Here is a 12831-nt window from a genome sequence, read left to right on the forward strand (position 1 = left end):
TATATAATTATTGTTATTGATTATATTTTTTTAATAGCTGCAATAAGTAATCTCCTTTTAGTTCCAGTTTAGTTTAGTTGTAGATATAAATAAAATGGTTCAATTTAGCTCATTAACCAAATGTAACAGTAAAATTCTATGCACACATTTGTGCAATAATATTAAGTTTATTGCAGAAATATACAATATATTACTCACAGATGCCATCTTACCACATGGATACGTTGAAATTTTATGTGCTGATATTTTTTCTGTGTTTTTACAGAAGTTTTTATATTACAGATTTGCACTAGAGTGCTTTTACATCATCTATTGGTATTTTTAATTAAGTAAAGGACTAGTATAGTTCTTACATCACTGTAAATATGATGCAAAGTTGCACCATTTTTTGCAACTTCTCAAAATCTAGGCTGCTATTTAAGTATTTTAAGAAACTTTAATCAAAATGTGTACAGTGGAAGGATTTTATCGTAATGGCAGAATGTTTTAGCCATGTTCAAGGGGATTTCTTACTCAGTATATAATCATTATATACACAGCCGCCTACAAATGTCAGTCTATATATAGTTATACATACATTTTTGAAGTTCAGTCCTGCAAATGAAAGCAAAGTAGCTGAGTTCAACATGCTGAGGCTTGTGCTCTGTACAAAACTGTCTGACAAAAGTAGGAAAACACCAAGCAGCTTTAGTTGATTTAGGTAGAATGAAAAAGTAAATCACAAGAACACCCTGCATTGCTGCTTTTTTTAGTAAAGTAAGTGCAACTGAATTCATAAAAAGTTGGATTTATCAGACAAGATCAAGCAAGATTAGATGGCTATTTAAAAGTAACCTACGGTTGCAGGAAAATGAAATGCTGGCTTTCACAAAGTGAGGTGTAGCTGTTTAAGGGCAAGATGTGTGTGTGCTGACTTTGCATTCCACAGCAGCTTGTGGTTTTCCTCCTTATACCTGACCAATTTGCCTTATTTGTCTGCATGCTTATTTTGCATACCGTCAGCTGCTGTTCTTTCTTTCTCCCCTGCTGTAGAAACGAGCAGATTGGATTCTCTCTCACACACACGCACACACACACACTCGCACACACGCACGCGCACACACACACACACGCACGCACGCACGCACGCACGCACGCACGCACGCACGCACGCACACACACACACACACACACACACACACACACACACACACACACTCGCAGAGGGTGTACTGCTATGAAAACAAAACTCGCCAAGCTTGTTCAGCAAAAAAGCATAAAAAGAGACGAACATACACAGTTGTATTTTACACAGGGAGCAGCTCTGCACTCGCACAAACACAGGTTTGGACACGGAGACGTGTTACAAACAGGTTGGTTTTTATTTTTATTGGAATACATATGGTCTGCTTTACAGTTGGCAGCTTCGAGAGACCTACATGCAGAGTGCGCCAGCCACAGTAAGGTTAAAACATGCACAATGTATTAAGTCTAAAACAGAAAATAAAAGAAAAAACAGCCTCCCCACACAGTCCACCTAGCATTGCTGACACACACTGAGAAGCGAGAATAAATCATAAAACACTTTTGAGCTGATTTTGTTACATACATTGTTGTGTTTGACACCTCTGTCTGTCAGTCTCCTTCGTTTGCACGCAAATTTTACTTAGCCATAAAAAAAATAAATTGATTGTACAGGCCAGAAATGTGGATGTATGAGTGTAAGAGAGATGAGATCCAGTTAAAAATGTCTTCTTTTTCTAAAAAGTTTTAATTAATTATTCCCGTTATGATTACTCGTGTGCGTCTTATATATGTATATATATAAATGAGTGTCTGAGGCCTGCACGCTTCTTTCTTTGGCAGCTCTTACAAACATACAGCACAGAAGATGTACAAACCCTGAATTTATGAGCGAGGGAGAACAGAGCAGCAGCAAAAAGAGGCCAGAGCACTGAATGGTCGCCATTAAAATCGAGACGACACATGGTGAACCGCTCAGCGCCGCTGACCTGCTCTGCTCTGATAAAATCCACATAACTCTCATTCTTCAATGACTATGACACAACGCCGGCCTCTCTCTTTGTGTTTTGAAACGGGCTTCCTATCTGTCCCATGGTGCGTCATCACGTCTCCAGGTTGTGAGAAATGTCTCGCATTAAACTAACAAGAACACATAATACATGAAGTAGAAGAAGAAAAACTCTCCAGGAGTGTAATACCAATGATGAAGATACATTACCTTGCAAAAGAAAAAAAAAATCATTCTTAAAATCAAGATAGACAAACAATATATTTCAATAATAAGGCCCACTTTACAAAATTACAAGATTTTCCTTAAATAAAATCTATCCAACATAGATTCCAAAATAAGACATCTTTTGTTTAACAAAGAAATAAAAACATACATAAGCAGAAAAAAAAGATATAACCCTCAAATTGAATGTTTCCCCTTTATTTCAGTATCTCGGAGACAGGGCATCCATCAGGGGAAACACTCACACTGTCTCCAACTGTAAACTGTAAATACTGTGGAATGATTTTGGCACAATGTTAGAAGGCTGAGACACAGACATAGCAGCATGTCACACCTCAACACATATGTTCAAACATGATTCCTTCACTGAGTGCAGGCCAATTTTACTTTAAACAATGAGATGATTATAAAATACTCCTATTTGGCTGGTGTATGGTGCATATATATATATGTATATATATATATATATATATATATATATATATATATATATATATATATATATATATATATATATATACATATATACATATATATATATATATATATACATATATATATATATATATATATATATATATATATATGACTGTTACATTCAGCAAACAGCTACTGAAAACAGACTTAAAGTACAATTACGGGGCACAAAAGAGGGAAACTTTTTGACGAAGGGGGACTAAGGGGGCATTAGTCGTTTGAGGTCTTAAAGTTAAGTGCTGGTTAAGTGCAGATTACAGTCTACGCCACCCAATGACACCATGACCCTGGCTTCACAATGGACGCCTTTGAGGACATGGGCCTGCTCGCTGCCCGCGAGCCATTTCTACCTCACCACTCCAATCTCCACTAAGTACATTCTAGTCTACTTTATAAAAGGGAAAAACAATGACTTGTAAATAACGGATGTTTATACATACACCAACATAGCTTAAGAGGATTTCCTTAGCTGGTATTTGAGCAGGAAAACACAAGCAGCCTCCTTTTCTCTCCATTGCTGAACCACATCTTCTCCTCATATCATACTTAGCGTTGCCCGAAATATTCTACTACGACACCAGCTTTTACACCGGTGCTCTGAATCAGCACGTTCAACAAAAAGTGCCATCGTTCACAAATCAGAGGAACAATCACAAACACCCAGCAGTTTCTTTATAGCACCACAAAAGCCTTAGAAGTCTGGAAACCTGGAAAGTCTTCACTCGAGTCCCAGATGACCAATCAGTGCATTCCACCATGTCAACACTGTACAGACTGTCGCCACTGGAAGTGCCGAATAAGACTCATCACATGCGATGTTTTGCACATATAGACAGAAGCCGTGGCTGGTCTTCTTGGCACACAGAGCCCAGCTGGGTTTCATTGGACGGAGTGGACGTAGAGCCGGGTTAGCTGTGGTGTTAGTGTACTTTGGGGCCTTGTAAGGAAGAAGGCAGCGTGCATAGCCGAGGATGGAGTTTCAACTGTGCTCTTTAAAAAGCCTTGCTTGCTTTGAACCCTGTCTCCAGGAGGGAAACCCTCCAACGCGTCATAAAACCTACAGTTTCCGACAGCTGGGCTCTTCCTGGGACCCCCGACTCGAATGGTCTTTTCAGGGAAAGAGGGGGAGAAAAAGGTTGAAGAGCAGAATAAATTAAAGGTAGAAGAATGAATGGAGGAGAACAAGATGAATGAAAGGCCTCACAGTGTACTCTGCCATGCAGTGATTGTCTGCATGGAAGAGTATCACCGATTGGATGGAGAGAAACGTGACATGAGAGCTTTATTTGGGGAGGGCAGCAAGGCAGGATAAGGGTCGAGGAGGGCATTGGTGTTAGCACGTGCATCACTACGTTGCTATCTACAGTAATCCTGACCCACAGTGACGTCAGCCTCAAAGAAAAACTAAAACGTCTTGAGCCCTGCATGTCCGCTCTGACACACACACACACACACACACACACACACACACACACACACACACACACACACACACACACATTTGTCATTCACTACCTTCTTGCTCAAGGACTTGCAAAAGTTTAGAACACACTAGTTCACGTGCCGAGCCTTAAATAAGGACCATCGCTGACATATTAACAACACTACACACCCACTGAAGACCACGTGTAACTGTGGAAGACTGATCGCAGGCAGAGCTGGACATTCAATACCCAGTGTGTTTTAATTATCCACAAAGTGGACATCACTGCCAAGCTGTCCGTCTTCCTCTCTCCTGTATTTAGAAACCCTGAGTCAAGATGTAGAGACAGGATTAGATGCAGCCCTGACCTCTGACCTTCCAGCTACCCAGGGAGCTGCCCATCACTGCCTGGTGACAGGCCTCTGGCCTTCAATAAAACAACTCTCTGAACCAGCAACAAATATGACTGCTGTTTAGAGCCAAGGCTTTCCTTCTAGGAAATGAGAATCCAAGGAAAACGCAGAGAAACAGAGGAAGGTGGAGGACAAGAGGAGAGGGGAAGAAAGGGACACTTGGCTTCTCTAAAATACTAAAAGGGAAGTTGGAACTGGTTGAAAAGATGAGAGATTGGGGAAGAAATGGCTTTTCGTCTTGGTAAATGAGAAGAGTGGCAGTACAAACAATAACAGAGAGAACACAGAGGGACTATATCATCATCAAGTCATGGCATGTGCACTGAGAGCTCTGAACAGTATGTCTGGTCTGTTTTTACTCATCATAAAGCCAGCAGTGGCCATGAAGAAGCCGCATGGCAATCCTTTCTGAGGCTACGCTGGACCCTGCGACTCTGACAGTCAAATCCAAAGGACACAGCTTTCTGGGCAGTGTGGTCTATATTCTTTAAAAGGGTACTTTGGAGTTGGGTTAGAAGAAAAAGAAAAACTCAGGGAACCTAGTTTTGACATCCCTCAGGGAGGAGTTCCCTCGGAGAACCAAAATACTTCTACAACGATCCACATGACAATCCTTAAATTTAAAAAATATAAAGTTAAAAAAACAAAGTAAAACAAAATGAAACCCTACAATCAGTATTGCATGTCATTTATCTGCACTCTAAGTGTAAGAACATGGTGCAAGTCTGAATTTGTTGGGACAATCTACCTCTCCTATTGTATCTCAAGGCACAGATGAACATATTGTAGATATTTCTAGCAAAGGGTAAACAATAGAAATAAACATTAGTGAAAATGTGCATTCTGAAGGTAAACAAACTTTTGAGTTTGGACCTGGCAAACTTGTTTTTACAGTCATCACCTCCTGTATCTTAATGTACACCACCATGACTGACATGGTTACAGACACTGTATGGGGGACAGTTTGATTGCATAAAATCTCCTGCTTGCATAAACAGTAAAGTGACAAAGTGGCAACAGACTGAGCTCCGGCCACCAGGCAGACCTCTTCACAATTAAAGAACCTGTACATATATGGGTACTAATAAATATTACAGCTAGATGGCAGCTGGTAGAATACAGGAGAGCTAAGAAATGTACTCAGACTGAATCAGATCATCCCCAGCAGGGTCTGACACAACAGCACTGAAATCCACAACAGCAGAAGAACCAGATGGAGAGCAGGCTTGAGAAGTCCCAAGTTCTTTAAGAGATCCAGAACTTGGTCCACAGTTGTCACAGTTATGGTTGCGTTACTTTGTCTGCCTTTTAGCAGATTCAAGAGACAAAGAATGCAGTTGTGCTGGATTAATGCATCGAACCATCAAGCAATTGGTCATTCTCAGCTGCATTCCTTAGCAACATTCACAAATTTTGTTCTGGGATGGAAAGTTTACAACGCCTGTTGTTCTGCAGTGAATCTTGACTCAATAGTCTTAAAATTCCAGCAGGAGCCTGTAGAAAGACTTTACAGTTTGAAATTGTCAGCATGGTTTCTGTCACATGTATGCAGTGAAAACACCTTATTTTTTTACTGGCCAGTGGCTAAATCTATTCTATGGCACACTCACGGCTGCAGTGGCCCCCACCAGTGACAGATTGCTCCAACATACAAACCACAAGTTGATGTTTTATGATGAAACAAAAAAAAAAACAGTACACCTCTATAGAAATATGAAACAAAGAATCTGGGATGATTCGCACGGCGAACCCAGTCACATACAAGTTCAGTTTCTTGTTGGAAGTCCAACCCCTTGGGTCTTTCCTATGACTGGCTGGTGGACACTGAAAAAATGCCAGATCAGGTTTGCTGGTAGTCCAAAGTTCAATGTTCAGTTCAAACCGAAACTCCACTTTGCTATGGCTCTTAAAAATTCACGAATGAGGACAGTTGCAACAGCTGGAAAAGCACCATGGAAACTGTATCCTGGTTTAAGGTTATAAACACTGACACCCCCACTAATCTGTTTTTTTTTTTTGTACATGTGGATTGCACGTCAGTGCATGCAATCTACGGTCTTTTTACTTAACATGATTGAGAAGAAAGGGAGATGATGATGCAGAACAGGAAGCGAATTACACCAAATCAAAACAACAAAAACACAAATAAGGTCCCAGTCTGTCAGAAATAATGTTTGTGTGTATGCGTGTGTAGACACGCTCCTAAAATGCGGCCAACCAGCAATCCTTGAAGCAGACTGCATGCTGAATCACAATCTTTCAAGTGCGCTTCGTTTATTACTTGGAAACATGCAAATGGCCGTTCAACATCTAAGACCCCAAATTACATCCATTCTGAGGTCAGTTCATGCCGGAAAGTGGTGAAATGGATTCAGAAATAAACCTAAAGTTAAAAATGTGCATGTGTTTGTTGTTTGTGGATATATCTGCATGGTTTCCAAATGTATGTGTGAGATAATTGGGAAAAGAAGCCTGTAGGGCCTTCCAAGCGAACGGGCAAAAATATTATACTGAAAAGTGGGTAATTCACTTCCTGTTTTTGGTCATAATTAAAGTAGAGATCTTTTGGTTTGTGAAGCGCCATGACATAAAGGTGCACTGCTGATGACTGAAGTTCGGGTTTGTCTTTTCAGTGATGAAGAAACGTTGAAATCTTGAAGCAAAAGCGGCACATCCAGCTCCGCTGAGGTTACTGTAACGGTCCTCAGAGAAAGGCATTCACGCTTTCATGAGTCCTTCTTCCTCTAGCTCTCTTTAAACCCTCTCTGGCACGCAGGAAAATCTCCAGCCCTCCCCAGCATGCCAGCCTCTCCCTTGTCAAGTTTCAGGATTACACGATAATACATCCAACACAAGAAGCAGAAGAGGATCCGTGGGCTGGTGAGGTGACCTCAGAAAAACTGTACAGGCACTAGCTTTCCTTTTATACCTTTTCTGGCACAGAGAAATTTCCACATAGTGAGAGATGTTCATGTCTCAGCGTACACTCAGGGTCGGGTCTGTAGTTTGTTGTTCTATATTGCTGAAACAGATATTTTCTTATTTTACTTGTTGCAAAAGCTGCAGGTGTTTTCTGCTAGAGATGGTGGTAATATATGTAGCCATGAGTTGACGGGAGACCGGTGTTTGGCCCTCCTTGTGCCGATGAGAGCTTAATGGAGTGCTGTAAAGGAAAAAATAAAGCAAAAGATCTCAGTAAATCCTTCACATTGAAATTTTTTAAAACATATCTGTTCATCTTATTTGGAAACATAACAAGCCTGTGTTCTCTTCATAATTTCTTTGAAAGTTTGCCAGAGAGAATAAAGGTAATTTGGTAGTAATTATAGGGGAAATAGTGAATGTGTTTAACTTGTACACTTCCAATTAAAATCATTATCATTAATTTACAGCAACATGTGCACAGCAGATCCACTAAATGTGTAAATGTGAAGATAAAAGAGGAGTTTATAAGTTTCCAATTATAAATTAATATTTAATGAATATTAATCTAAACATAAATTGAGCTTTTACATTAAGGACATTTTTCTTTACAATTTACAATTTTCTCACATCTGTACTAAATTGTTTTTTTTTCTAGTACTTCTCAGGAAAAAAAATCTTAATTAAACAAATATGTACATATGTACAGAGCGTTTCTCTCGGTGCTTGCTATCAAATTCATCTACAGCAGAATTTACCTGGAACCGTCTTCTGCAAGGATTCTTCTGGAGGCTGGATAGTAGTTTTTACAATGATTGTATCTCAACTTATTTAATGACTACACCAGTGAGTATAAGAGCACCTTGATTTTGCAATTTTGATGAGGCGGCTCCTTAAGAGACTTGACATTGTATCAGGGGTAATTAACATCTTTCTCCATTAATTTAAAGAGTTTCAGGAGTCAGATGAAAAGAAAAAAAAGACTTCTACCTGTTCTCTTGCTGTCCTGCTCAGATCCAGTTGATCTAATGATGTTCAGACTGACGGTGGCTCCACTGTCTGCTTCCTGCTCCACTCCTCCCCTCAGCTCTGGCCCCTGATCCTTGACCCCGACTAGACCAGAGCTCCCCTCCTCTGGAGGAGGCTCCTGACGTCTTAGACGACCGGTCATAAGAGCTCCCCAGGTGGTGTGAGTCGCTGCTGGGTAGGTGTCTTCTCCAAGAGGCCGGGCTGTGGCTCGGGTTTGGACTGGGGTCTAAGCTATCAGCAGCCTGAAAGAAAGAAATAATGAAAGAAACAGTCAGCAGCTGCAGCAATTTGTGTTTTTAATAAGTGGATTAGTTGGGCATGGTCTGGACAGAAACATTAACACAGAAGTCAGGTAATTCAAAACCATATTCTGGAGTTGTGTATAGGAGTTTTGGGGCATTTTGTTTGTTTGGTTTGGGGCCTTGTTTGGACCTTATGTGGGCATTAAATACATGCTGTTTATGTTAACTGGTGTGTGACAAGGAAAGTCTGCCATGTGGACTTGTGCCAGGGGAAAAATCCCCAACCAAAAACCCCAAACATACCCCAAGCTGAGAGATTTATAATTTGGTGGGCTGACTAGAAAACAAACCCCAAGTTACTAGTCTGTGGTGGCTACAACGGCACGTCCCCTCTCATAACCTCAGTAACCCTGCTCGAAAAAGCGAGAGTTAGATGACGATGCAGTTCCTAAAGCACACAGAAACAGCACCCCGCTCCTGTAATTTCAACTTTAAAAAAGCACCATAATTAGTGACATTTGGTGGGTTGGAGTTGGCTGCTGATGCAGTTTTAGAATGCATTCTCGCTAATTGGCTTTAATGGAGCCCTGCTGGACTGCCTTTCTCAGTCTCCAGGGGTAACAGACAGGAAATCAGTCACCAGAAATCCCTGCCAAGTGGGTGTGTTCAGTGTGGTCACTTCCTGCTCCAGTCACTGGGGGAGGAAACAGCAGAGTGGCATATTCTCCTTCTATGGTAAGCCACTGCTGCAAGAGCTTTCACAAGGTTTCCGTGAAAAGGAATAAAGTGTTCCTCCTATGCTCAACAGGAGGCTTCTACTGTACAACACACTGAAATGGAACTAAAACATCAACATCTGATAAAAATACATGGGACAACTGGGTTGTATTAAAGAAAGAAAAGGGTTGAAATTGCGACAATGAGTGAAATATACTATATACTAAATGTTAGATTAATTGAACAGCTTTTAAAAAAAGCCTTTCAGTTGAATGTGCCACTTCTTCCCCCATGTGGTTTAAAGTTCATTTAAGAAAATATCTGGGCAAAAGGACACGTCAGCCCTGTAAAAAAAATACTGTCAAGTCGGTGGATGTGCCACAGCAGGGGAACTGGCACAACAAGTGCTGCTGTCAACACAGAACCGCTGCTGTTCACATCTTTCAAGCACATTTTTAGGTTGCAACACTTAATAATCTTTAGCAAAGCAGCACTAAGATTTGACAAAATAAGTAGAGAAAACGTGGGACCAAGTTCTGCTCTCATACCAACATTTTCATGTCAAATGAACAGAACAGGACACACATGTTCTGACATATTTAAAGTAATAGTTTGACATTTAGGAAATAACCTCATTTGAATTCTTTCCAAGAGTTAGATGAGAAGAATGATACCAGTCTAATGTGTGTACTGGAAATTTGAAGGCACAGCCAGTAGCTGGAGCATAAAGACTGGAAACGGGGAAACAGCTTAAAAAAAAAAAAAAAAAAAAAAAAAGAAATTCAGCTTCCAGCACCTCTAATTAAAGCATTCTATCACTTTGGTTTATTCTGTACCAAAACTTAAGTGTAAACGCTCCAAGTTGTGAGTTATCTACTAGACCATTTCCTTCCTCAAGTCTCTGCTCACAGTCAGTCATATTTAAAGCTTTTTTTTTCTTTTTTGGCACGGAATAAACCTAACAAAGACGTAATATTTTGTGAGTTTTAGAGTGGCTAGTAACAGCATTTTCTTTTCATTTAACAGACAGGATAGCTGGTTCCCCCTGTTTCCAGTTTCTATGTTAAGGTAACAGTGGTGTCAATCTTCTCATCAAACTCTTAGAAAAAAGCAAAGAGACACATGTTCCTTTATTCAGCATGTGCAGAGGGATCTTTCTTACTACATCAGTACATTAAGAGGAGTTCACATTAAAAACCAAATAGAAGCTCTCCAATGCAGAATGGTGAGCATCACATTTAAGAAATATAACAAGTAGCATGTTGGAGCTTCTGCAGAACAAATTATATCCTCGTGTTAAATCTATCTGCCCTTGGTCTCTCGCCCAATTTACAGGGAATGATGTTGCTCTGCCAACCCAAACTCTTAAATCTGCTCTATAGCAAGACAATACCCTTGACGATCCAGGTGAAAAATTTCAGGAAAGGTGAAATTTACCTCGATGATGAGGATGATGATTGGTTTATTGGTTATGATTTACAGAAGCCATTCATTTATTGCTTTTTGCAGTCTCCGTTCAACGATTTTTCTAAACTGCTACTGACAGTGTCACACAGCTGAACTCAGAGTGTTATTCCAGAGGGATCTTTCTATGCAGGTCACATCAGGCGAACAGTGAATAGTGGAGCAGCTCTGTTTCCACACTTCACCTTGCTGCCACTGGTTTCTGATTCAACAAAGGATGTTTTGGTATCTCGCTCATCGGCCATATCAGCCCCGCTGTCCTCGGCCAAACATAAGTTCATGGCTCATTCACGCACAGGCTGAGGTTTCCTACTGCTACAATGGGGAGGAAGTACTACAGTGCAGTTCTGTTCTGGAGACTGAGGTGCAGAGTGACTGCTACAAAAAGCAAGCAATTCCCATTTTAACACTGACCTGCAGCCTGGTTGGCCTTTTCATATCAGAGTTGGTCCTTAAGTGTGTTTGGAACCATGTCCGGTATGGCCATGATAGCTAAGGTACAATAACAATTAAAAACACTGTCTGAGAAATAATCTGCAATCATTTTAATAATCAAGTAATTTTTTTGTCTTTTTTTAAACAAAAAAAATCACATACTTGCTATTTCCAGTTTCTTAAATATGAGGATTGGTGCTTTTGTTTGTCGCACATGATGGTAAACTGAATATCTTTACAATTTGGAGTTATTGCAGAGACAAAACAAGGGATTTAAAGATGTCACTTTGGTTTAGTGGAAATTAGACAACTGGTATTAGCAATATAGTCTCCGACTGCAGATAAAATGATTAATTAAACATTTTGCATATTAGCTGGTAAAACCAATCATTAACTGCAGTCTTAATATGGTCAAAATGGCAATGCTGATTTGCTGGGTAATGGTTTTCATGTTCACCATCTTAGTGGTACCATTTACTAATTTGCGCTACACATAAAGGGCAGCAGAAGATGATGGGGATGTCATTAGTTTGGCAGGTATTTGGTTTTCAAAAGAGTCACCACAGTTATTACAATTCTTACTAAAGGGAGCTAGTTCCATGATAATCCATTCCACAATTATAGACACAACTGAAAATGGCAACATCAAAGTGGTGTCAACAGAAGTGATAACAAACGTCTTAATCTCCAGGACAATTCTAGATGTCTGCAGCAAATCCTTTTGAAATCAGTTGGGATAGAACAACATTACCATCTGTAAAAAAAGGTGCACTGTTAACAACGGATTAGACAAACCAGAAACCTGAAGTCAAAGCTGATCAGCAGCCCCAGATTTGGGCCCTGATGACTGTGACCTTTCACAAAATGAAATCATATCATTCTCTGCCCGACACAGGTTTGAATAAATGACATCCAAATAAATAAAACATGAGTCTAAAAAAAAGAAAGCTAATCAATAAGCTATCAGTCTGCCCAGGTTGCTCCAGGGTACTTACGGGAATTGGGAGTGTTGTCTCCTCCTTAATTACTACTGATCAATATCACCTTACTGATCCACAGTAAGCTGATTTTCAGTCCGCTCTACTCTCATCGCTTCTACATGAAAGATGGCCATAAAAATTAGAGATTTTAATCTCTAGAAAAAACACTATTTCCTGAAAGTACACCGAGAATGTTCCTGTGCTCATGTTTTTTTTCAACTAGTCATTTTATGTTCAAAGTGAATTCATGAGGAGTAAAACAGAAACAAATGTAGAGCAACAACTTAGATGGATCAACGTTTGGCCAAAAAGAGAAGACTAAAGATATCCAGTTAAATAACAAATTGATGGGATGTCAGTTAATGATGACTAGAGTGCTTCCATCTACAGCCTTGTAATAATACAACCATCTTCTATCAACCTTTGACACTGCAATCACAGACTAATCTTAACCTTCCACTGTCCTGACTTACAGCTGTATTTATCCAAGCCT

The 12831-nt window shown here is 40.1% G+C and overlaps 1 protein-coding gene across 3 annotated transcripts in view; it reads right to left on the bottom strand.

Annotated features, from left to right (window-relative positions):
* Positions 1-2807: 2807 nt before the first annotated feature.
* Positions 2808-12831, bottom strand: part of luzp1 (leucine zipper protein 1) — a 52547-nt gene continuing 42523 nt past the window's right edge. For all 3 annotated transcript variants that reach the window (XM_035951507.2, XM_023277439.3, XM_035951506.2), the window contains 2 exons: positions 8462-8742; positions 2808-7712 (listed from right to left, as the gene is read on the bottom strand). In XM_035951507.2, coding sequence (XP_035807400.2) covers positions 8497-8742 — 246 coding nt within the window. In that variant the 3' untranslated portion in view covers positions 2808-7712; positions 8462-8496. The remainder of the gene's footprint in view (positions 7713-8461; positions 8743-12831) is intronic.

The sequence above is a fragment of the Amphiprion ocellaris genome, chromosome 20 (genome assembly GCF_022539595.1).
Source record: "Amphiprion ocellaris isolate individual 3 ecotype Okinawa chromosome 20, ASM2253959v1, whole genome shotgun sequence".
Lineage (NCBI taxonomy): Eukaryota > Metazoa > Chordata > Actinopteri > Pomacentridae > Amphiprion > Amphiprion ocellaris.